Raw genomic sequence first — 26,100 nt, forward strand, 5'->3', positions numbered from 1 at the left:
GAATGTTCCACGTCATCTGAAGTCACTTCCCTGGAAGTTGGTCTCTGGATGAGCTTTGCCTAAAGGTCTAGGAGGGGATGGTTTCCTTTGTTTCCCAGAGATTCAGGGCTAAGTTGTGGATCGGGCTTCTTTGATCCCTTCCATGAACTGCTCTCAGGGCCTGCTGGAACCCCAGGCTCCTGAGTTTCCCTCTGGCCACGCCTGTTACATATACCTAAGGAAATAGAGCCTCCCACGTAGATGGCCACCTTGAGACCAGCACCCATCATTGGTACAGCAAAGACCATTGGGCTTAGAATTCAAAACACCTGGCTGAGTATCCCATTACTTCCACTTGCTGGCTCAGTGACCCGTGACAGTTGTTTTCTCTAGCTGCCTCATCTGAAAGATGGGCGTAATGGTCTGTCTCCCCACACTAAAGGGAGTGTCAAATGTGATATCTGAGAACTATGTTTAAAGCATATCTGTTCTTTGTGGTGATTAGACTCAGGTGTGAGTCCCCGTCCTGCACTTACAGGGTACGTGAACTTGGGCAAGTCCCTTCAACTTTTTTGCCTCAGTTTCTAGAATGTGAAACTTACCACAGTACCTGGGGAGTTGTCAGGATTAAGTGAGGTGATATGTAGAAAGCACTTAGCAATCAGAAAGTGTGCAGTGAACTTTAGTTACGATCACTCGGCATACTTTTGGGTGGATGGGTTAGCACCCCCACATCCCTATCTTGTAATCCAGGATTAGTGTGATGGGTTATTGGCACAAAATCCAGAGTTTATTTCAATGAGCTTTGTGTGCTGTGATAAATAAACATTTGCTAGTTCGAAAGAATAAAAGGGTAGGGGAGTATGTTCAAGCGGGCCACCCAGGATACCCATAGCAACAATGTGAAAAAAATCCGTTAATATTCTATGACCATTTAAAGGTAGATCATTAAAAGGGAGCCAGTTCAACAATTGCTTCCAACTCTGCTTCTAGTACTTTGGCTATAATACTTACCTCTGATCCTTTTACATTCAATCTCTGATCTCCCCAAGCAGTGTTTGAACTCTGGGCCTTAAGGTACATCTGCCTTTCTTTTCCAGTCTTCAGGGGCATTCTCCAAGATTCAGGGTGGTTCCACTTTCTCCAGAGCCTACAGAATTAGCTCTGATATGACTCCAAAGTGTAAAGTTTCTTTAATTAAGTTTCCTATAATTTTTGAAGGTTGAAAGTTCCCATAGGTGATAGTCCCTGCTTTTCTGTCTTTTTTTCTAATTTTGAGCAGCGCTGTTGCTACCCCTACTTCCAACCAGCCTCTTTGGATCAGACTCTGCTCTGTGTTACTCCCATGGGAAAGTGGTATTTCCCTTTGGTTTTTATTTCGACCTCTGGGCTTGTGACATCTGGAGCCCTTGTTTTCTGATACTTTCATGCCCATGTCTGCATCATTAGATATGACCCTGTCAAAACAGTTCTTGGATCATTTGAAATGTTAACATATTTGAAAGCCCTCATTACTCTGACAGCCCTAAAATAATCTTTGTCTTTAATAAAAAAAAATTGGGGCAGATTTATAATACACATTAATCTTTAAGGGAGAATTTCCCCAAAGCCTTTTCACCACTCTTCAAAGTCTGTAGTAAGCTTGTTTCTAGGAAAGGTAGTGGGTTTGGAAAATCACGGGTAGGAAAAAAATCATAGGGATTGACATAAAAAGAGGAGGAAACAGAAGTCAAAGTTAGCTCCAGTGTTGTTTGACCTCACATTTTTGTTTCATTTCCTCAAAAAATATTTCTTGAGAAACAAATAATAAAGAATTGCAGATATACAGATGGTTATTAGACTATTGTGGTGATCACTTCATATGGTGTATAAATGTTGACTCACTATGTCATATACCTGAAACTAATACAATTTTGTATGCCAACTATCCTTTAAAAAAATTTTTTTAAAAAGAAAGAATTGCAGATATGACTATCAACTAAGCAGGAGCAAGTCTGTAATGCTAATGTCTTTAAGAATTTGAAGATGTCCCCTGGCACTCACTGTGGCTAAAATAGTGAGGACCTGGAGGCTGCCCTGATGCCTCTGACTGAACTTTAAGCACTTTTAGGACAGAGGTGTGTCTTATTTCTCTTCAGATCTCCCACATTTCCTCTTGAGATCATCCACAGTATCTGACATAGTGCTGGACCCACAAAAGGTCTTTAGAGAGTATGTGTTGCATTTGCTAATCTTGAACATACCATTCATCTATCTTAGTGTAGTAGCACAGCCCTTGGTGCTCACGAGAACTAAAATTCTTTTTTTTTTTTAAGTAACATTTACTCTTAAAATATTGGCATTTCACCCCTGATTATTCAGGTTCATCTCATAACCTATCCCTTCAAGATCCAGAGGTACCTGTTCACAGCTGGCAAGGGATCCAGGCTGTGGTGTTTTTCCCTAGTTCAGAGAGGATGTTAGAGCTTAGTGGTTAAGAGCACCAGTGGTGAAGGAGGGACAGGTGAGTTTGAACCTACCCCTGCTAAGCCTCTCGGTTTTCTTATCTGAAATGCAGCTAATAATCATACCCACTGTATTAGGATTACTTTTGCGAGTACGCAGAAGCCCAAAACGTTAGTGACTTAAACAATAAAGTTTATTTCTTCTCATGTATAAATTTGAAAGTAGACAGTCCAGAACTAGTGTAGTGTGGCTCTCTTCCATTAAGTCCTCAGGGACCCAAGCTCCTTCCAACTCACTAAGAATAGCATCTTTCTCATGGTCCATGATGGCAACCATCATATTTGCTTTCCAGATAACAGTAGAAGAATAAATGAAGAACAACCCTCACTGATGTTTCTCAGTGGTTAGAGCATTGTCCCATGCACTGAAGGGTTGCAAATTTCATTCCCAGTCAGGTCTCATGCCCAGGGTGCAGGTTCAGTCCTGGTCGGGGAGTGCGCAGGAGGCAACTGATCTATGTTTCTCTCTCACATCAGAGCTTCTCTCTCTCCCTCCCTCTCCCGTCCTCTCTAGAATCAATAAAAAAGAACAGAAAAAACAAAACATATCCTCAGGTGAGGATTAAAAAAAAGAAATGAAGAGCAAATGGGTAAAGGTGTTCCCAGACTGTTTTTTATTTAGTTAATTCTCACCTGAGGATATTTTTTCCATTGATTTTTTTTTTTTTTTTTGGAGAGAGTGGAAGCAGGGGAGAGAGAGGGACACAGAGAGAACTGATGTACAAATGACACATCAATTGGTTGCCTCCTGCATGCACCCTGACTGGGGCCAGAGATCAAACCTGCAGCCCAGGTACATGCCCTTGACCGGGAATCGAACCCACATCCCTTCGGTCTGTGGGCCGACGCTTTAACCACTGAGCTACTGGCCAGGGCCCAGACTGTTTTTATGAAAGTTCTTGAGAATCATCATGTAACACTTCTGCTTACATTGTATCCACCAGAACTGAGTCACATGTCCATGTCCATCTGTAAGAGAGAATGGGAAATGTTGACTTCATTCTGGATGGCCACATACATGACCAAAAATTCTATGACCATGAGAGAAAGGATAATATACACTGGGAGACAAGTGGTAACCTCTACCTCACCCACTTGGAGAGTTGTGGTAGGAATTAAATGAGGTGATGTATACAAAGTCCTTTCAAGGTACCTCATAGGGCTCGATGAACGATCAGTTCTACCACCATTATCCTGTTTGGAGAAAGGGGAGGGTCTCAAAAGAAGGAGTTGAGGCCTTTCTCTGAACTACGAGGGGCCCACTTAGGATGTGGAAGGACAATGCTAGGGTCTTGAAGCTACGATAGGTTAGAAAGCATTTCCCTCTCCTTTAATCAGTGGCACTTTCTCCCTCCTTTCTTGCAGGAGCAGATCTTGTGATTAATGAAGTGATGTGGTGGGACCATGGAGTGTATTATTGCACCATCGAGGCTCCAGGGGACACATCAGGTGACCCAGATAAGGAGGTGAAGCTCATTGTCCTACGTAAGTGCTATGGGAGCTTTCTATGTGTCCTCCCCACCATGACAGTTTTTTCATACATAAAAAAAGCAAAAAAAAACCAAAAACAAGCAAGCCCAGGTTATTGTTTTTGGATTGCCAGTCTCTGAAGTTCCCTTACCAAAGCTAAACTTTTTTTTTTTCTGCAGTATATTGCTCAACCTTCACCTGTAGGTCAAGAGCTGTAATTATTAGACCTCTAGAATGTTGGAGCTGCCCCTGTGTACTTAGTTTGACCCCTGCTTGGCTTTTCCCCTGCAGACTGGCTGACGGTGATCTTCATCATCCTGGGAGCCCTCCTCCTGCTCCTGCTGATTGGTGTGTGCTGGTGCCAGTGCTGTCCCCAGTATTGCTGCTGCTACGTCCGATGCCCATGCTGTCCCGCCCGTTGCTGCTGCCCTGAGGAAGGTGAGAGGATGGACACACAGTAGGATGGGGTGCTGCTGGGTCTGGTGCCCCAGACAGATCAGCTTCAAAACCTTTAGCTCTTCCAGGTTCTCCTCCATGACCTTCTTCCATCATAGGCTTGGGGATCTTTGGCCTCAGCCCAGAAAATTATCCTTGGGCAAGCTATGCAGTTGAGTGAGAGACTTCTCCTGTCCTCATTCTAGCCTGCCTAAGACCTTCTTCAAATGGCTCTGCCTACTGATGGCATTTCCTCAGTGGCTCTGATATGCCTGTGCTCTGCTGTTTGCTCCTAGCACTGACCTTGCTTAACATGAGCTGGCTGGAGGGACTGGTTTAAATGCAGCAGTGAGAGAGGAGGCCACTCCTTAGAGAGGACTTGAAAAGCAGATCAGAGGAAAGAGGTGTTAGAGCAGTGATCCTCAAACTTAAGAATTACCTAGAGGGCTTGTTAAGGCTTAATTGTTGGCCCCACCTCCAGAGTTTCTGATTTAATTGGTCTGGGGTGGGCCTGAGAATTTGCATTTCTCAAAAGTTCCCAGATGATATGATGCTGCTGGTCTGGGGGCCACACTTTGAGAATCTCTGTGTTAAAGGAAAGGAAAAGGGAGCAGAATATCTTGCTCTTACTGTGATCTTTCTTTGGGCTGACATTTGACTTTTTAAAACAGAATTATGACATGCCCTAAACAGTTTGGCTGTAGAATGCATGGTGAAGGTAAAAGAATAATAAATTATTCAACAATGATCTTTTCTTAGTAAATGGTTGGAATGGAATCATATTCTTTAAATGGAAGTGGTATTTGTGTTTTTAAAATAACATTTCCTTTTCCTGATATAAGTAAAGTATTACATTTGAGAAAATTTGAGAAATTCTAGAGTATGTAAAGACTAATCTTAGCACCCAGAGATAACCACACTTATCATTTTGGTTCATTTGAAAGGGAATTTTTTTAAAGGGAAAAATAAGGAATTGTTCCTTAAAATGGAAACAAAACCTAATCTACAATGTTGAGAAGGTCAGCGGTCTGAGTCTGGTTTCAGGCCTGTGTTCCGAGGTTGCTGTCTTACAGGAAAAGAGAACTAACTTTTATTGGATGTTTGCTCTGTGTAGGCCCTTTGCATATATTTCCCCATTGAATCTTCACAACCCTAGAAGGCAGGAATCATCCCTGTTTAACAGATGAGGAGACTGAAGGTCAGAGAAATCACACAACTAGTAAGTTGCAGTGGTAGTGCAGTGTTGAATCCATGTTCATCTCACTGATAGAGCCTGAATTTCCCACAGTAGAAGCTCCCTACCATTAAGGAGCCTCTCGGAGAGACATCGTGGAGAAGTCACTGTCACCTGAGTAGTAATATGCAGGAAGAGATGAGAAAAAACCCTCTCAAGGAGCCTTCTGAGAATCCCTAGGTCAGTGGGACACTCAAAACAGGCAGGACTGGGGACAAACCCAGCATAAACGATAAATGTATCCACTGTCAGTCAGCTAATAAACCAGTTCTGGGGGAGAGTAGTTCCTCCTAAGTTGTTAGAGTTCATTTAGAAGAACTGGTAAAGTCAAGAAATGCAAATAAAGGTCCCTAGACTTGAGCAGATGACGTCACTTCCAAAGTGAGTCACTAGGGCAGGCTATCCTGGGAAGTTTGGTGACAAGAGGAGGTTATCCGGAGGGGGCAGAAGTTGTTAAGGAAAGCTCTTGGATAGAGAAAGGTGTGTGTGTGTGTGTGTGACAGTTTTTTGTTTGTTTTGTTTTTAGAATAAGATAATCCTGAACATATTTGTAGGCAAAGAACCAAGGCCTATGGAAAATAAGTAAAGTAAGGTGATCACTGAGGGGAGATGGAGCCAGTGGGAGTGACACGAGGCTTACAGTGAAATGACTACCTTTAGAAAGGAAAGGAAAGGCAGCCTGCCCTCTGAAGAGAGAGAGGAAGTCATTATAATATGGGCAGTGATTAAAGTATAAGGGAGGAAGCTAGGGAGCTCACATTTAACAAATCAAAATTCTAGGCACAGAAGGGAGCTTCAAGAATGATGTCAGTGGTTCTTGAATTTCTCTGACCACAGCGAACCTCCCTCTGCTCCCACTTTCTAGTGAGAGTTACTAGAGGAGCAGAGAGGAGAAAAATGAAAATGACACCACATTTCAGTAACTTGACAATTTGTTTAGCACTAGTAGAACTTAGCACTAGTAGAACCAACCACAGTAGAACTTAAAGATGAAAGTTGGTGAAACTGAACCTTATTTTTTTTCTGGGAGAACTGGAGAAGCAAGTTTCATCCCTAGATTGTTTACCGGCCCCCCTGCCCACAGAACCCCTGGGCACACCCTCCAGTAGGCCACAGGCTGCGCTGGGAATCTCTGCTCTATGCCACGCTCCTCCTCATCCTCCCGGGTGAGGGATGTGAGGCCTCGTGAGACTTTTTCACAAGTACACACAGTTTGTTAGTGGTGGAGCCTGGACTAGAACTAGGTCTCTTAATTCATTGCCCAGGGCAGGTTCCTCTTCCTCAACAAAGATGATGCCATCCGCTGAAAGTTCATGAGGAGGGGAAGACATGAGAAGTGGGGTATATTGAAATTGCTGCTCTAGAGGTGGGAAGCAAGGTCAGCAGATCATCAGTCAGGGAAAGTCAGGTTGGGACGAGGGCTCTTTGAGGTCAGTTGCCCGACAGTGCAGCCAGCTCTGGCGGTGTGGGGCTAGGAAGTATGTCCTGGTGGTTCCCTAAAGCTGAGATGGTAAGAGTTCAAAGGGTGTGGGATTCTAGAAAGGTCCTGAGGATGTTACTGAAATGACTGGCCAGTCAAGTTGTACGGGACTGGTAGTATGGGAAAAAGTGAAAGGACTGCGTGACCATGGGTCAAAAGAAGGCAAAGAATGAGTTCTGGAAAGGTGGAGAGGGGTTGGTAAGGAATGTGTGAACAGTTATGAGCAAGTGCAGTTGGAGATCTTCAGGGGCACCACCGATGATGCCCACAGATGATGCTGATTCAGAGGTCAAGCAGCACAGGTCTCTGGAGGAGGGGGAAGGGCTGAGTGTCATTTCTGTCAGGAAGGAGGCATCTTAAAGAATATGCCCCAGATTTTCTTCAAAAATGAAGATGAATGTGCCTTTGGTGGTTCAGTTTCCAAATATGTACTTTCATTTTCTATGACATCTAAGGCAAAAGAAGCAACATATAACAATTTATTAAAACAATGAGAACCTCTGTCTATCGACTGTCATACATTAGGCACTTCTTGAGTATTACCTCATTTAACCTCAACAATCTCATGAAATAGGTATTATTCTCTTCTCACAGATGAAGAGACTCGGCTCAGACCCTCTGAAAACTCAAAATCACACAGCTGGCACATGCTGGGATGCCAGTTGAAGTCCATCGGATCCTCAAAGCCCATGTTTAAAGAAACGTATCCCTGAAGGTCATATTTCTCCAAAGGTCATTGAGGATCCTCAGTAGTCAACTCCAATTTGACTCTCTGCATTAGAATCAGGGAGCTTGTTGAAAACACAGATTTTCTTGCCTTGCATTAGACTGAGGGAGAGTTTCTGGGGATTGGGATCCAGGAGTCTATATTTTTAACCAGCTCATTAAAGGTGTCCAGGGCAGACTTTACTCCATTGAGGTTCAGAGATAACGTTCTAGGCATCTTTTGCAGCTTTGTTACTTTCTCCGTGTTTCTTATTTTATTGCCTGATTCCCCATTAGGTGAGCAGCAGAAAACCCTGATAGTCTAGACATCCCCATGGGGCTGTTTCCAGAGACAGGATGGCAAGGGAGAAGCTCAGAGGCTGTTTCCCATTCTCATCTCATTAGCTCCAGTGTGTCAGGGAAGGAAGGAACCTTGAGGAAAAGGTGATAGCAGTTAAGAAGGGAGCAGGTAGGTGAATCTCTGGAGTATGTAAAAATCTGACAAGGGAGCTCATGGAGGATCTGGAAGGATCTCTAGGGAGTTATTTTTGCAGGGGGTCCCATTAACTTAAAAAGTCATTTGGAGAGCAAGAAATAAGCCTAACTCTCCCTTTCTTTCCTGTTTGGGGAATAGGAGAAGAAAGTGGGCAAAGGGGGAATGGTACCATTTGGAGGAAGCCAGGAGTCAGTTAGAGGGGCAGGGGATGTACAGGGTTGTTCCCAATGGAATCAGATGTCCCTAGACCTTGGAGGCAGAGACTAGTCTGGAGTGGGTTTTCAAAGATGTGGAGCTGAGTTGGAGAGAAATCATGTGAGGAGGTATCACTGGGGAAGGGTTTTTTTGTTTCACAGAAATGAATGTAGGGACTCGATGGTTTGCAGAAAGAGTACAGGCTTGGGTGTCAGACACAGGGTCACACTGTCTCTGCCAGTCACCTGCTGTTGGACTGTGGGCTGGGAGGGGATAACCTCTGAAAGCCCAACTTCCTCATCAGATTCCACACTGAAGATTTCTCTGAGGACTAGTTAGCTTATGTAGAGTGGCACGTATTAAGCAGGGCATTATGTGTACTGATCGTGGGATATATAGGGATCTGGGGGAGGCATCTGTTAGCAAAGGGGAAAGGAAAATGCTGAGCATGTGGACTGGTCTTTGGAGGGTCTGGAGTGCTGTCCGTTGGCTTGAAGGTTTGACAGCTGGGCTAGCTGCTATAAGTTTGCATCTGATTTTCTCCAGGCTGGGCTGTGACTCACCATCAGGGCTGGAGCTCCAGACATTTTGCAGGGCTCTGCTGCAACCACTTCCTGTTGTGCTGGAAGTTTGTTTCACACTGGAGCCATTGGGTAGCTGTCCAGGGGGCCCCTTAGCTGCTGGCCTCACCAAATCCCTCACCCTGTGCAGCTGGGTCCAGAGGGCCTGCCTCCCCCCCCCCCCCCCCCCCCATGGCAGGAGGAAGCCTCAGGCAGAGCCTGTTGCATTAGGGGTGGCCACAGGTCTTGGGGAACCAGGGAGGAGGTGAGAGTGCGCTGGGGGCCTGAGGCAGGTACTTCCTGCACTTAAACACACAAGCACATATCCTACATGCATGTATAGACAGGGGCTTTGGGAGACGTGGCACTCATCAAAATTACTTGAAAATAGAAACTCATGAACAAAAACAACTAAATGCTTTTGTTTTTAACACGCACTCACTGTGGGTTATGAATATCAGACCAGCTGCACCTAGGGGACTGGAGTGACATTTCCCTGGATCCCTTGTGCCGCTTTTTAATATTATTTTCTTAGCCTTGAAAGGAAATGGTATTTCCCTTCTCCCTTCTTTGCCTCCATCCCACCCCTTAGAGATTCCCCGTACTAGAGAAAACACCTACACTTAATAAAGTGAGGAGAAGAATACGAAAGGTCCACTGGATCCACTTCAGCTTTTTGCATTCTCTTGCCTTCCTCCCACTGGTTTTCTGCCACCAGGTCCAGCATACCAACTAGAAACGCTCGTTACCAGTAGTTCTGCCCATTGACCTCAGCACCTACCTCCTTCTCTTTTTCTTTTTCCACTCTGAGCAGGCAGCCCAGCTTCCCTGGCCGCCCCTGACTCACAGCCTTCTCTAAACTCTTTGCATGTGTACCTTCTGTATTTGGCCTGTGGCTAAAGACCTTGTTGGCTTGTGGCCTGAGATTTTACTGCCTGCTGATTACCCGTTTACATCCCTGCATATTAGAGGTGACCTTGGGCAGGGTGATGAGATGTTTTTGAGATTAGGAAGTCAGTTTGAAGAGTATACTATCCCAGGGTGAGGAAGTCACAGTCTTGCCTAGGAAATTTATTCCCAGCGCCTTCCCAGAGAAGCAGTTGATTTGCTAGTCCCTTACCTCTTACTCCCAGGCAAGAGGAGAGAAACTCGCCTCTTGGCAAGGCCACTAGGTGGAGACAAGTGAAGTGGGAGGTGTGGGCCTTGCCCTGGCTGAGGGTCTGCATTTCTCCTTTTTCCCCTGCAGCCCTGGCCCGCCACCGCTACATGAAGCAGGCTCAGGCCCTAGGCCCTCAGATGATGGAAAAACCCCTGTACTGGGGGGCGGACAGGAGCTCCCAGTTTTCATCTTACCCAATGAACCAACTGCTGCAGCGAGGTAAACCTTGCCAGAGACTTAGGGTGGGAAAGGGCAGAGGGTAAGCGTAGGAGCACGGGCTGCCTCTGGGCCTTGCTGACCAGTATGGTGGGTGTCTTTATGAATGAGGATGGGAGGGGATGCATGCATGCTAATAATGTGGCATTTTGGTGCCCCGATTCTGAGGAGCATGTTATGGGCCAGTTTTTCTGCATGTTCTTTTCCTTGTTTCTATACAGATTGGTCCCTGCGATCCAGCCTCCCACAGATGCCAATGACCCAGACCACCACTCAACCTCCCATCACCAACGGAGTCCTAGAGTATTTGGAGAAAGAACTGCGGAACCTCAACCCAGCCCAGCCCCTGCCCCCTGACCTCAAAGCCATGTCTGGCCAGCCCCGCAGTATGCTGTCCTCCCTGGGCTCAGAGGTCGTGGAACGCAGAATCATCCGCCTGCCCCCGCTGATGAGAGACCTGCCGTCTTCTCGGAGGACCAGCAACTCCTCCCACCAGCAGTGGCTCACCCCAATTCCTCCTGGACCCTGGGATCTGAGGGGGGACAGAAGGCAGCACCACCACTCTGATTTCCACCGGGAGCTACAGGACTGGGAGCCTAAGCTCTGGGCCCTGGAGCGAAGGGACCTGGACCAACTTCGCAGTGGAAGGCACCGCAGCACCAGGCTGAACACGTCACCCATGCCTTGGTCAGACAGGGACAGCCTCAGCGATGTCCCTTCGTCCAGCGAAGACCGCTGGAGGTTCAACCACCTGCCTCTCAGGAGCCGCTACCCAGAGAGACCCCGCAGGCCCAGCCCCCGGGAGAGCGCCCACAGGCACCAGAGGCGCAGACACCGCAGCTACTCCCCTCCCCTGCCCTCAGGCCTCAGTTCTTGGAGCTCTGAGGAGGAGAAGGAGAGGCAACCCCGGGGCCGGGGGGCCCACCGCCGCCGCTCCCACTCCCCAAACTGGCCTGAGGAGAAGCCACCCAGCTACCGCTCACTGGATGTCATCCCAGGCAAGAATGGCAGGAAAAAAGGGAATGTGGAGAGGCGCTCGGTGAGCCTGGGGCATCCTGCTGAGGGTAGGGCATGGGCAGAAAGGACCCTTCAGCCAGTCTTGGCCGCAGCGGACACAGGCCACCTCACATGCCACCGCTGAGGGTACCTCTTCCCTGTTTTGCACAGCTAGCCCTGTGGGCTTGGTGAGACACGTCTTATAGAGCTAGAAGGGACCTAGTGAGTGCAGAGGGCAAGGAGGTGCTGTATGCTTACCAAGGCCTATCTCATCCTTTCACAGATGAGGAAGTGAGGCTCAGAATAAGTAAGCACTAAGAGTATAGTAGAGCTGGGACTTGAACACTGGTCTTAATGGCTAAGGCTTTACTTCCTGTCACAGCTGTTTTGCTTTACTTAGCAACATATTTCCATACCCCAAATTAGAACACGTGGCCTGACAGAGGATGTATGTGCCACTTTGGGTGCAGCAAGTTAGTGTGCAAGACCCTGTCATATTCAAGGATCAGGTCCTCTGAGCCTCTCCCCCGCCCTTCTTTTCCTGGGAAAGGATCACTGATTTTTTTTAAAGACCAAATATGGGTCAGTACTTTAGGATTCAGTGAACAGGCAAAGTTGCCACTGGGTGGGAGTCAGCTTGCCAACCTAAAAGGGATGCTAAGAGGGATGTAGGCTTCTTGGGCCTGTGAATATAGACCATTTTTTAAAAAAGATCTGACTTTTAAAAATCATTTTATAATTAATATACCCAAATGATAGTATTCTCTTAATGTTGTTACTTTGCAAAGTTAGGCTGTCATTGCTCAAAAAATATTCATGAACTGCCTTCAGAGCCAACTTAGAAGCTATCCACAAAAATATATTTCTCTATTTGACCAGAGTCTTTTTCTGTTTCAGTTCTGTTGAGGTAAAGGGATGTGTAGTCAGCTTGGAGAGAAGTTCCTAGAGTAGAAGGATATATTATAGGAACAAGAATATTAGTATCTGACACACTTTGAAGGATACAGCTCTCATTTGGAAATGCAGATTCTGCTGTAATTTGTTTAAAAACCAGTCACATGCATGGTGTGCGCAAAGGAACAGGCACAGCGCTGGTCTTTCTAGGGAGGAACTTTGGTGAGAGAGTGATTTGTGAAGAAGGTAATGAAGGCCTGCAGGCATTTCTGAAATAATCAATGACATATCATATTCTTACAGATGTCCCATGAGAGAGCCAAAGACCCATAATAATGAAGATCAGTAGTATCCTAAGTGATGCTGAGCTATGGATATTTATGCTACATCTCATGTAGTCCTTACAACACCCTGTGAGATTTGTACTATTGTCTTCATTTTACAGTGGATATAACTCTTTCTTCCATGTTACCAGTAAGAAAATTACATCCTGAAAGAAAACACAGAATCAGTTAGAGCTGGGACAACTACTGTTTCTTTAATTATATAGTGACTAACCTGTCTCAACTTCATTTTAGCAGAGAAATGCAATTTAAAAGCCAGTTTTGGGCCCCAAATCCAAGCCCTTTTTTCTTTTAAGTTTCTTCTTGTCTTTATTTTCTTCTCTTTAAGTTAAATTATGAGGTTTCTTGTAAGTTAGAGAAGGGTGAAAGGAACACCAATTATGTTCCAGACACTGGGGTAAGCCCTTTTCAAGGCTTATTTCATATAACCCTTTCAAAGCCCTGTGAGGCTCAGTGAGATTAAGGAACACGTCCAAAGTCATACCTCCGATAGGAAGTAAAGCCAGAATTTGAACAGTCTTCTGACTCAGACCTGTGCCCTTTTCAATCATGCTGTGTGGGGAAATGATGTCTTCTGGTGACTTTATGTCTCCATTTTCTGAAAGCTTCCTTTATCATCCAGATGTACATACCAATTATTCTACCACAAACAAACTGTATTTTTGATTGTAAAGTTGCTGGTGAGAGGCAAAGATTTCACTGAAGATAATTTTAAAAGCCTTCATTGTTTTGTATGTCTCTGAGCTTATCTCCCAAAGAGCTATCACTTTACTTTAATCACATTCCACTGTCCACTCATATTCTGAGTGACCAGAGGCCCAGAACTAAAACTTGATTTGGAAGATTGGTTGGTCTGAAGGGCACAGTGTTTTGTGTGTAACTTGAATTTTGAATGCCTTTAGTGGGGCCAAAGTCTCCAGGGCCAAAGTATTACTCTTTTCTCTGCTTGGTAGGGCTGGATGCTTTCCACACACCTCCTTAGACTCTGAAGTCTTTGGAGTGTGCGGCTAACTTCAGAAGCTCTAATACAGTTGGGCCACTAGATGGTGATCTTTGATTATGTGTAATGTGAAGTTAGTTTACTCCTTGAGTTGAAAAGATTTACTACTATTGTCTAATATCAGGCTTTCAGCAGTTATAGCTTTACCATAACTTCTTTTTTTTTTTTTTTTTTTTATGAAACTCTTATTAAAAACACTGTTAAATATTCAGAGCAATATGAATTAATCAAAAAATCTTTTGGCTCACATGGAATCTTCTCTCTCAAGAATAATGCTTAACAAGTAGATACCAATAAACAAGGGCTTCCATGTAAATGATCTCATGGGAATGCAAAATAGATAAGAACTGTTCTCTGCCCAATACCCAAGAGAAAATGGAAGTTCTGTTGTGGAATCTCCCATTTGAATTCAGAACTAGGACACTGACCGAGACCTTCTCATTTTAGGCCTGCTGGTCTTTTTACTCCACCAAAGGCTGCAACCTCAGAAATAATAAGCAGCAATAGTAACATCAAGCTTTAAACCCCAGTGGTTTCAGACTGAGTGGCCCCTGTGTTTCTGGCTCCTTCAAATTGAATATCTTTCCAATCATGTACTATCAGAAAGGGCTCCTCAAGGCATTCCAGTTTGTTCCAAGCTTGGCCTGTACATACTTATTCTAAATACCTGTTCTAAGAGACAACTTCTGCATTCCTTCCTCTCCAAGCTAAATTCAAACTTTCTGTAGAGAATCTAGGGTTGTTGTTGTTTCTCTTTTTTCTCAACTCTTTGACTTAATAAAAATTTTTTTTTTTTTTTTAGAGCAGGATACTTCATCTTCTCCTTTCAATAAAATGTCTATTCCTCGATAACGTCTAGGTTTTTCTTCGGCAAGCCCTAGACAAGTTCCTTTTCCCCCATTTTGTTGCTTTCCTTTGTGTCAGAGAGCATTCATCCCATAGCTTTTTTATTAGAAACCATGTGCCTAAAACTCACTTTCCTGATAAAATGGAAACACAAAATTTCTAAAAGCAGCAACATGAATATACATACATACATGAAGCATTTTGAACAATATGTTTTAGGACAGATATTCTATCTTGCCATTTCAAATAAGATAAGAAAGGTCACATTCATGGACTACAGCTGTAGATATTCAAAACCTAAATAAAACAATCCCCTACAATACAAAGTTAGAGAAATATGAGGACTGTAAACCAGAGCCAAAGTATTACTCTTTTCTCCTCTGCTTGGTGGGGCTGGGTGCCCTCATAGAGCAAGTTGAAAAAGCCAAAAGACCAAGTGAAGTAATGTCTGAAGAAAAGCCACTGGGTTCGGTCAGGAAGAGGTAATTAGTGATCTTTGAAAAATAACTTCAGAGAAATACTAAAATATGAAGCTAAGCTTTTTAGACAAGGACCGAGAAGGAATAGTTCCAGAGAACATAAATAGGACAAGGAGAGCTGGCCATGTCTTCATGAACGAATGGTAGAGAGACTGATGAATGGAACAGGGTACCTTTTTTTTTTTCCAATGTAAGGGGGGTTTGAAGATGGTAAAAATCAGCAAAAGGCAGACTGAATGAAACTGTAAGAAATTTTCAGAAATTAAAGATGTTTGGGGGAGGCTCCAGAGAGGTAGGAAGGAAGAAAAACCTAACCCAGGAGGAGAGACTGGCTTCATGAAGAATTAAGAAATATTTTTTGTTTGTTTGTTTTATTTTATTTTATTTTTGTTTAAAATACTACAGATATCCCTTTTTCTCCCCAATGATCCATTCCATCCCATCCCACCCCCCTCCCCAGTCCCTCTCCCCACCATTGTCCTTGTCCTTGGGTTGTGCGTATATGCATATAAATTCTTTTGTTAATCTCTCCCCCTTCATCCCCCCCACCCTCCTCCATCCCTCTGACATTCGTCAGTCTGATCTATGCTTCCATATCATTGAATCTATTCTGTTCATCAGTTTATTAAGTTCTTTAGATTCCACATATAAGCAAGATCATGTGATGTTTTTATTTCTCTGCCTGGCTTATTGCACTTAGCATAATTTTCTCTAGGTCCATCCATACTGTCCCAAAGGGTATGAGATTTTTCTTCTTTACAGCTGCGTAGTATTCCATGGTGTAAATGTCCCACAGCTTTTTTATCCACTCATCTACTGATGGGCACTTGGGCTGTTTCCAGATCTTAGCTATTGTAAACTGTGCTGCTATGAACATCGGGGTACATATATTCTTTCTGACTAGTGTTTCAGGATTCTTAGGATACATTCCTAGGAGTGGAATCACTGGGTCAAAAGGCAGCTCCATTTTTAATTTTTTGAGGAACCTACATACTGTTTTCCATAGTGGTTGCACCAGTCTGCATTCCCACCAGCAGTGTACTAGGGCTCCCCTTTCTCCACACCCTCGCCAGCACATGTCATTTGTTGATTTGTTGATGGCAGCCATTCTGACAGGTGTGAAGTGATACCTCATTGTTTTAATTTGCATCTCTCTGATGATTTAATTGGTTTTAATTTGCATCTCTCTGATGATTAGTGACACTGAGCATTTTCTCATGTGTCTCTTGGCCATCTGTCTGTCCTCTTTGGAGAAGTGTCTATTTAGATTCTTTGCCCATTTCTTAATTGGGTTGTTTGTCTTCCTCTTGCTGAGTAGTATGAGTTCTTTGTACACTTTGGAAATTAGCCCCTTATCAGATACATCCTTGGCAAATATGTTTTCCCAGACCGTGGGGTTCCTTTGTATTTTGAGGCGGTTTTCTTTTGCTGTGCAGAAGCTTTTTAGTTTGATGTAGTCCCATATGTTTATTTTTTCTTTTGTTTCTCTTGCCCTAGGAGATGTATCAGTGAAAAGTCCACTACGTGGGATGTCTGTGACTTTATTGCCTATGTTTTCTTCCAGGATTTTTACGGTTTCATGACTTACATTTAAGTCTTTTATCCATTTTGAGTTTATTTTTGTGTATGGTGAAAGTTGGTGGTCTAGTTTCATTTTTTTGCATGTATCTGTCCACTTTTCCCAGCACCACTTATGGAAGAGACTGTCTTTACTCCGTTGGATGCTCTTGCCTCCTTTGTCAAGTATTAACTGACCATAATGGTGTGGGTCTGTTTCTGGGGTCTCTGTTCTGTTCCATTGATCTATATGCCTGTTGTTGTACCAATACCAGGCTGTTTTGATTACAATGGCTTTGTAATATAGTTTTAAATCCAGTAATGTGATCCCTCCCACTCTGTTCTTTTTTCTCAAGATGGCTGCAGCTATTCGGGGTCTTTTTTGGTTCCATATAAATTTTTGAAATATTTGTCTTATGTCTGTGAAATATGCTATTGGTATATTAATAGGAATTGCATTGAATTTATAAATTGCTTTGGGTAGTATGGACATTTTAATGATCTTAACTCTTCCAATCCATGAGCATGGTATATTCTTCCACTTATTTAAATCTTCCTCTATTTCTTTTTTCAGTGTCACGTAGTTTTCCGAGTACAGGTCTTTTACATCCTTGGTTAAGTTTATTCCTAGGTATCTTATTTTTTTAGTTGCAATGGTGAATGATACTATTTTTTTAGTTTCTCTCTCTGAAAGTTCATTGTTGGTGTATATGAATGCCATAGATTTCTGGATGTTGATTTTGTATCCAGCTACCTTGCCAAATTTGTTTATCAAATCTAGTAGTACTTTGATTGAGTCTTTAGGGTTTTCTATGTACAATATCATTTCATCTGCAAATAATGACAGTTTTACTTCCTCCTTTCCAATTTGGATACCTTTTATGTTTTCTTCCTGTCTGATGGCTGTGGCTAGGACTTCCAGTACTATGTTGAATAAGAGTAGTGAAAGTAGACATCCCTGTCTTGTTCCTGTATGTAATGGAAATGGTTTTAGTTTTTGCCCATTAAGTATGATGTTGGCTGTAGGTCTGTCATATATGGCCTTTATTATGTTGAGGTATGTTCCCTCTATTCCCACTTTGCTGAGAGTTTTTATCAGAAATGGGTGCTGGATTTTGTTGAATGCTTTTTCTGCGTAAGAAATATTTTTTGGATTCAGATCTGCTCTCCCAGCAGCTACCATTCTCCTAGGATTTGCGCCTGAATAAAAAACAACTTGTGTTTTGTATGCATAGATAACAGAGCAAAGCTGACTAGATTTTTTTGTGTTCTTCTGTCCCCCAGGAGAGAGACAGCTCCCATAGTGGAAGGAGTGTGGTCATTTAGTCACCGCGCGCAGCACTACTTCGGTGGCCACTTCTCAGTTCCCGCATGTCATCAGCAACACCTACGCTTCCAGGTGACTTGGGAAGGACACGGCAAGCCTGTATCTAACAAATTTAGATTCTGAGAATCAAATAGAAGAGTTTTAAAACAAGAGTTTAGGAATTAATGACTTAGTTTTAGCCTTGGTTCACACTCTGAATATTTAGATAGTCTCTAACTTGTACTGGACCCAAATGAGATGTGATTCCTCAAGAACTTAGTAGCCTGAGTCCTCAACTAGGTTACACTGCTCAGAACCGTGGCCATTCTCACACTGAGAACTCAGGAATCTTTAAGAAAAAAATCAAACATGTTTCAGGAGCAGGAAATCTATGGGGTAACTGTAGGGTAATTTCCGTGGGAACTTATCTCACTCTATAGCATACCTAGAGGGTCCCTCCCACCTTGCTGCCCATGTACCTTGTCCCGAGTACTCCTGAGGGCCCAGTAAGAGCTGGCACAGGAAATAGTCCAACAGTGTTCTCTCTTATGAGCCATTTATTGCGAGTGTAGAAAATCAGAGAAGCAGTTTTGCACCAGCCTTACTCCTGTCCCTTGTTTTCCTCGTTCTTTTTATGTTTTTGCTTATATCTAATTTATATTTTTGTATATGGTATGTATCCATTAAAATCATTTAAAATGTTTCTTGAGAACAACAGAGTATATAAATAAGAAGGAAATAAAATGTACTGGTGTGAGGATTCTGCTCCAAATAAATACCTCCTTCAGTGCATTTGACTTAAGCCTTCTTCTCCACTGCAGCTCAGAGAAGAGCTAGGCCATCCTGGGTAGTTCTGGAGCTGCCTTTCTTCTGGCACTACTCAGCCTTCACAAGCAGAAGCTTCCAGGCAGGTTTTGCCACTCAGAGCCCCAGAAGGAGGGGGCTGTGCCTTCCCTGTAATAAGCTCTGCTACTCCCTCCTATTTTCCCCAGCTCCTTCGGAGGCTTCATGAATCCATTTGTGCTTGATGTAGAGACCTTCCTTGAGAAGAGTAGGAGATAGCCTGTGAGAAGGTGTGTTGTGTGTGTGTATGTGTGTATATGTGTGTGCTCCTCATCACTATCTTTATGTATATGGCCCCAAGCTCAATTTAGATCCTATTGTGCTGACATATCCAATCCCCCCCCCCCCCCCCGTCTCATTAATTATATGTTGGGGGAAAAAATAGGTTAAATGCCTGCTTTGGACAAAGGTGTCTTTGGGGTTTCTTATTTCCATAATGTAGCTGGGACTAAATTAGCAGGAAAAAATTAAAATTGTAATGGATAATGAGTACATCAAATTTAGTAGGTGAGGGACTTCTGGTCAGGGCAAGATGACATAGACCTTGTTCCCTGCTCCTCCTTGCTAAGCACAGCTTTATAATTCCTGGAAGTGGCACAAGAAATAAGCAAAGGAAAACTCTGAAGGGTGCTAAAAAGAAGGAAAGCTGGTTTGGAAACCCAGGACCAGAAGAACAATACAGAGGCAGGTCATTTTGCGTACCTCAATCAATAGAAGGTGGCCACCCAGACCTGGCATTTTTCTGACTTTTCATCTAGTAATAATAGAAGGTATCCCGGTAGCTCATTCTTCCCCCCTGGATCTAGTGGGAGTCCCTCTGACAGTCTCAGATGAGGGGAACCAGCTGGGAGCCTTGCCAAAAATAAGGGGATGCATTTACCTTCCCTGCTGGGCCTGAGAATCCTCTTTTTCCATGGAGAGATAACTGAGGTAGGTAGGAGGAACCAGTAAAAGGGACCCCAGGGAAAGCAGCTGGCCCAGCTAGGAAAGTCTTTGTTCCCAAGGGTTGGAGACTTTCTTCCCCTGCTCAGAGACACTAGGCTGATTGGTGGAAACAGAAAAAAGCACCTGTCAGCTAGCAGCCCTGTAGCTAGCAGCCTGGTCCCAGAAGCCACTTTATCTCCATGGAACTGAGACACTCCTCCCTGGTTCAGAGAAACCTGTGTAGCTGGAGGGTACCAACAGAAGGATTTCTCCACACCCCTCCCTCGCCAAGAAATACCTGGCAGTCCAGCCAGAGAAAATTCCTCCCACACACTCATTAACAGAGACCAGTGCAAACTCTAGCAGCACTGGATACATCAAACAGACCAAAATAACACCACAAAGACATTGAAAATCAAACTGCCATTGGGCTGTACAAAAGTAGGCTAATAATCATATGCTAAATCTAAGTAAAGTAACTCCCGGTAAAATAAAATATTTAAGTAGGACCCAGAGTGTCCTAACGTGATAGACAAAATGTCCAGATACAAACCAAGAAAATCACAACTTGAATAAAAATTGAAATCAACTGATGCCAACACTAAGATAAATCAAATGTTGGAGTTATCTGATAAGAATTTTAAGGCCGACATTATAAAAATGCTACAATAATGATAAATTTTCTTAAAACAAATTTAAAAAAATAGAAAATCTCCAAAAAGAAATAGAAGTTATGAAAAAGAAATAGGAATGAAAAATACAATAGAAATAACTAGCTGGATGGGCTCAATAGTAATACGGAGATGATGGAGGATAGAATTAATGAACTTGAGGACAGAACAATAGATTTCACCCAATCTGAACAATAGAGAGAAAATAGACTAGAAAAAGAAAATAACAGAGCCTCAGGACCTCTGGGACAATTAAAAAATATCCAACATTCATATCATTGGAATCTTAGAAAGTAGAGAAGAAAGAATGGGGATGAATGAGCATTTGAAGAAATAATGGCTGAAAACTTCCCAAGTTTGATGAATGACATCAACCCAGAGATCCAAGAAGTGGAATGAACTCTAAACATGATAAACTCAATCCATGCCAATTCATCATAAAATTTTGAAAACTGAAGACTAAGAAAACACCTGAAAGCAGCCAGAGAAAAACAATGAACTCCTTGTAGGGAAACACCAACTTGGATGGATTTCTTATGTGAAACCATGAAGAAGGAAATGGCAAAATATTTTTAAGTTCTAAATGAAAAGAACTGTTGACCCATAGTTCTATATCTGGCAAAACTGTCTTTCAGAAATGAAGGGAAAATAAAAACACTCACAGGTGAATGAAAACTAAAAGATTTTGTGACTAGCCAAAGTATCCTTGAAAGACTGGCTAAAGGAAATTCTTCAAACAGAAAGGAAATGGTAAAAGAAGGAAACTTTGAGTATCAGGAAGCAAAAGGGAACAAGAGAAAGAGCAGAAACATGAGTCCATACGGTAGACAATTCTTTTCCTTATGGATTTTATAAGTCATATTTGATTATTGAAACAAAAATTATAATATCACCTAATAGTCTAAACAATGATATTTAAAGGTGGGGAATATAAAGGGACCTAAATGGAAGTGAGGTTCCCATACTTCATCTGAAGTGGTAAATGTAGATACCAGTACATAGTTATAAGTAGCACCCAGAGCAATCACTATGAAAACTATAAAAATTCAAAAGTGCTATAAAAAAAAAATCAAGTAATCTGTATAAGTAATCTGCAGAAAGATGAAGAAAGAACAGAGCAACAAAAGCCAGAAGAAACATATAGAAAATAAATAATAAAATAGCATCCTAACGTGCAAGCATATCAATAATTAACTTAAATGTAAATGATCTAAATACACCAATCAAAAGACAGAGATTGGCAGAGTGGATTTTAAAATAACCCCACCCAACTATATGCTGCATATAAGAAACTCATTTCAAATTCAAACACTGGTAGGTTGAAAGTAAAAGGGTGGGTAAAGATATAACATGTACAGATTAATAATTTAATTAAAAGAACAGTGGAAACATTAATATTTCATAAAGTAGACTTCAAAGAAAATTACCAGAGACCAAAAGGGATAGTATCTGCTGAATAAAAAAGACCAATATGCTAGGAAGACACAATATACTAATGTGTACAAATTAAACCACAAAGCCTCAAACACATACAGCAACAACTGATAAAGCTGAATAAGAGAGAGATCTATGATCATCGTCAGAAATGTCAACACCTCTTCCATCCAGCAACTGATAGAACTATTAGGCAAAATATCACAAGGATATAGATGATCTGAATGACAAAATCAATCAACAGGATCCAATTGACATATATGTAACAGGTCATCCAACAGTAGCAGAATACATTTTTTCTCAATTGCCTGTGGAACATTTACCAAATAGGAAAAAACCATAAAACAAACCCTGACAAATGTAAAATAATTGAAATCATACAGAGTGTGAGCTTTGACTATAATGGAATCAAACTAGAAATCTATAACAAAGGCAACAGGAAACCTTCAGAACACTTGGAAACTAAGCAACACACATAAATAATTATGGGTCAAAGAAATCTCAAAAGAAAAAAGTACATAGAAATAAATGCAAATGAAAGCACAACATATCAAAGTTTGTAGGATGCACTAAAGCATTGCTGAGAGGGAAATTTATAGCACTAAATGTCTATATTAAAAATGAGGAAAGGTGTCATATCAATAACTTAAGTACTTACCACAAGAAACTAGCAAAGTAAGCCAAAGGAATGAAATAATAAAGATAAGAGCAGAAAATAAAATTGGAAATAGAAAAACTAAAAAAACAAGAAACAAGGAAATAAGAAGCTGGTTCTTCAAAACATCAGTAAAATTGATAAAGCTCTAGCAAGACTGACAAAAAGAGAACACAAATCACCAATATTAGGAATGAAATAGGAGATATCATTCCAAATACTGCAGCCATTAAAAAAAATAAGGGAGGGAATACTACTACAAACAACTGTATGCTGATAAATATGAAAACTTACAAGAAATGGAACAATTCCTTAAGTACCAAAAACTGTCAAATTTTAACTAAGTTAAAGTAGACAATCTGAATAGTCCTATAATCATTAAGGAAATGGAATTTTTATTTATTTAATTTAATTTAAGAAAATGGAATTTTTAATTAAGAAGCTCTCCAAAATGAAATCTCAAGGCCCCTATAGTCTCACTAGAGAAGCCTACCAACTCTTTAAAGGGTAATTAACACTAACTTTACATAATCTCTTCCATAAAATACAAGAGGAGGAAATACTTCCCGAATCATTTGGGAAGCCAGTGCAAATCCAGACAGAGACATTACAAAAAAAACAAAACTACAAACATCCCTCCTGAACATAGATGCAAAAATCCTTAACAGAATACTACCAGTATTTTAATATATAAAAATAATTATACACCATGAATAAGTAGGATTTATTTCAGGTATGCAAGGCTGGTCCTCAGAATAGTCAAAACAGTCTTGAAAATTTAAATCGGAGGATTTATACCTTCCAATTTTAAAATGTACTATAAAGCTACAGAAATTAAGACTGTGGTACTGACATAAGAATAGACATATTGATCAATGCAACAGAGTTGAGAGTTCAGAAATAAGTCCTTATATTTATGGTAAATAGACTTTTGACAAAGGTGTTTAGGCAGTTCAATGGGGGAAAGATAATTTTTTCTACAAATGGTGCTGAGCCATTGGATAGCCATATGCAAAAAGATGGATTTAGACCCTACCATTCACAAACAACTCAAAATGGATAATAGACTTAAACGTAAGAGACTTAAACTGTAAAATGTAGAGAAAAGGGTAGAAGAAAACCTTTGTGTTCTTGGATTAGGTAAAGAGTTACCAATAGCATAATCCTTAAAAGAAAAAAACTATATATTAGAATTCATCAAAATTTAAAACTTGCACTCCAAAAGTCACCATTAAGGAAATGAAAACACAAGCCACAAATCATATTTTGGTAAAATACTTATAACCAGAATATATAAGGAAATCTTACAACTCAGTAAGACAACTCAATTTTTAAAAATAGGCAAGATTTGAATAGAGATCCCACCAAAGAAAACATAAAGATGGCTAATAAGAACATGAAAAGATGCCTTATGTCATTAGTCATTAGGAAAATACAAATTAAAATCACAATAAGATGTCACTCTACACCAACTAGAAATGATGACAAAAGAGACAGAAAATAGTAACTAGTGGCATAGCTGTGGAGAAATGGGAATCCTCATAATTGCTGATGAAAATGTAAAATGATGAAAATGTGAAATGATGAAAATGTAAAATGTAAAATGATGTTTTCATTTTACATTTGAAAAGCCTGTGGCAATTAAAAAAAATTAAACATAAATTTACCATATGACCAAGGAATTTTACTCTCTTGTATCTACCCAAGAGGAATAATGTATGCACATAAAGACTTGTACATGAATGTTTATAGAAGCCTTATTCATAATAACTAAAAAAAGTAGGGGGGAAAAAATCCAAATTTCCATCAATTGGTAAGTGGATGAACAAAATGTGGTATATCTATACATTGGCATTATATTCAGTAATAAAAAAGAACAAATTACTGATACATGCTACAATGTGGATGAACTTCACAAACATGCTAAGAAGCCAGATGTAATAGACCACATCTTATGTGATCCCATTTATATGAAATGTCTAGAAAAGGCAAATCTAAAGAGACAGAAAGTAGATTAGTGCTTGCCTGGGGCTGGGGTGGGAGCAGGAATTCACTGCAAATGGGTAAGAGGTGATGGAAATTTTAAAAAATTGGATTATGGTGATGGTTGCACAACTTTGTATATTTACTAAAAATCATTAACTTGTACACTTATGAGTGTATTATATGATACATCTACTATACCTCAATAAAAATCTTAAATATACTAGATGAACATCATTCCTAAATGTATTCTGTGCATTACATATATAATGAGTGATAGAAATCCTTTTAAAATGTGTTTTTATGAATTCTAGTTTTAATTAAAACAGTTTTTTCCACTTGACTTTAACATAAAGGAAATTGAAGTAAAACTAAAATTTTAAACTTCAAATCTTTCAAGAGATTTTGTTTTTTACAAGAACCCTCCTAGACTATGAAAAAAGGCAAAGGAAAACATTGAGCAGTTGGAGTTACTGTGCTTTAAAACCCCAGGCTTCAAATGGACTTCCTAGTAAAAAAAAAAAAGAGAGAGAATAATAGAAACCCTCACATTTCCTGCACTCTTTCTGCTCCTCACCTCCCAACTTAGTCTTGTTGTCAAAGTAAACAAACTTTACAGTATATTTATTTTTGAAAACCTGAAAAAGACATAATTTTTACTCAAGATTATTTCCCAACATCTGCAGAAGGGATACAAAGACTTCTAACAGCCACCTTAAAAATCAAAAGGTGTTCTGGTCTTTCATAATTCTGTAGAGGAAAATGGTGTGTTTTTCTTGGGATAGAGTTCCTGGAGGATGGGGCTCATAGAATTCATTTTAAGCTCAGATACATCAAGATGCGAACTAGCCAGGCCTTGGACTTCTTTTCATTATCTCAAACATTTTTCACAATTTTTGACAAACAAAAAGATTTACATTTTAGATGAGTCACTAGACTGTTTGATGGCACAAGAGCCTTAATTTCTTTACCTTGAATAACAGGAAACTACAGCAAAGAAAGTGTAGGTAAGATAGAATGCAGATGAGTTTTGTGTTACTGGAGACCTCGTCTGAGCCTGAATTAGTAAATGTGGCCTTCTTGGTAGGGTACAGTACATTCGCGCTGGTCATGAATGTACTGCACCCTATAGATTTTATTATCAGAAAAAAGTGGTTTACAGTATAGTGTCTAAATAAAAAAAGTACTTTTAGGACCTGTTATCAATTTTGTCCAGTTTCTTTTTAAGTTAAAGTTGATGATGCCCTTGTTAAAGGGAGGCTCAGATTTTGGTTTTCATATTTTATTCTTTATAGATGAGACATATTATGCTGCTTATGCGTACGTAAGTATTATTATTTTAAATTTTTTTATTTATCTTTACTGATTTCAGAGAGAGGAAAGGAGAGGGAGAGAGAGAGATAGAAACACCCATGATGAGAGAGTCACTGGGGATTGAGCCCGCAACCGGGACATGTGCCCTGACCGGGAATCGAACCTCAATCTCCTGGATCCTACGTTGACACTCAACCGCTGAGCCACGCCCTGCTGGGCCATAAGTATTATTATATCAGACTTTCTATTTATAATGTGCTTTACAATCACATTCTCATAATTAGTCACTATGGGTTTTATATCTAACGCAGGTTCTTCATTACCAAGTTCTTTATTTTTATTCATCTCTTCGTATCTAGATTTCATTATCACTTAGCTTCTGCAAGAGGTTCTCATAAAGGCAATTTTCCTTGAGTTTGTT

The 26,100-nt window shown here is 41.2% G+C and overlaps 1 protein-coding gene across 3 annotated transcripts in view; it reads left to right on the forward strand.

The window, feature by feature from the left end:
- The window catches only part of ILDR1 (immunoglobulin like domain containing receptor 1), a gene marked incomplete at its 3' end in the record, with an annotated part of 35,417 nt that extends 15,065 nt beyond the window's left edge, over positions 1-20,352 (forward strand). The window contains exons 4-8 of one of the 3 annotated variants that reach the window (XM_081138722.1): positions 3,849-3,968; positions 4,245-4,391; positions 10,305-10,436; positions 10,655-11,472; positions 17,834-20,352. In XM_081138722.1, coding sequence (XP_080994848.1) covers positions 3,849-3,968; positions 4,245-4,391; positions 10,305-10,436; positions 10,655-11,472; positions 17,834-17,875 — 1,259 coding nt within the window. Of the gene's footprint in view, positions 1-3,848; positions 3,969-4,244; positions 4,392-10,304; positions 10,437-10,654; positions 11,575-17,833 lie in introns of those variants that run through there. The other 2 variants (XM_081138723.1, XM_081138721.1) reach the window with 2 other exon arrangements.
- Positions 20,353-26,100: the final 5,748 nt, after the last annotated feature.

Source organism: Miniopterus schreibersii (assembly GCF_964146895.1).
Source record: "Miniopterus schreibersii genome assembly, chromosome: 5".
Taxonomy (NCBI): domain Eukaryota; kingdom Metazoa; phylum Chordata; class Mammalia; order Chiroptera; family Miniopteridae; genus Miniopterus; species Miniopterus schreibersii.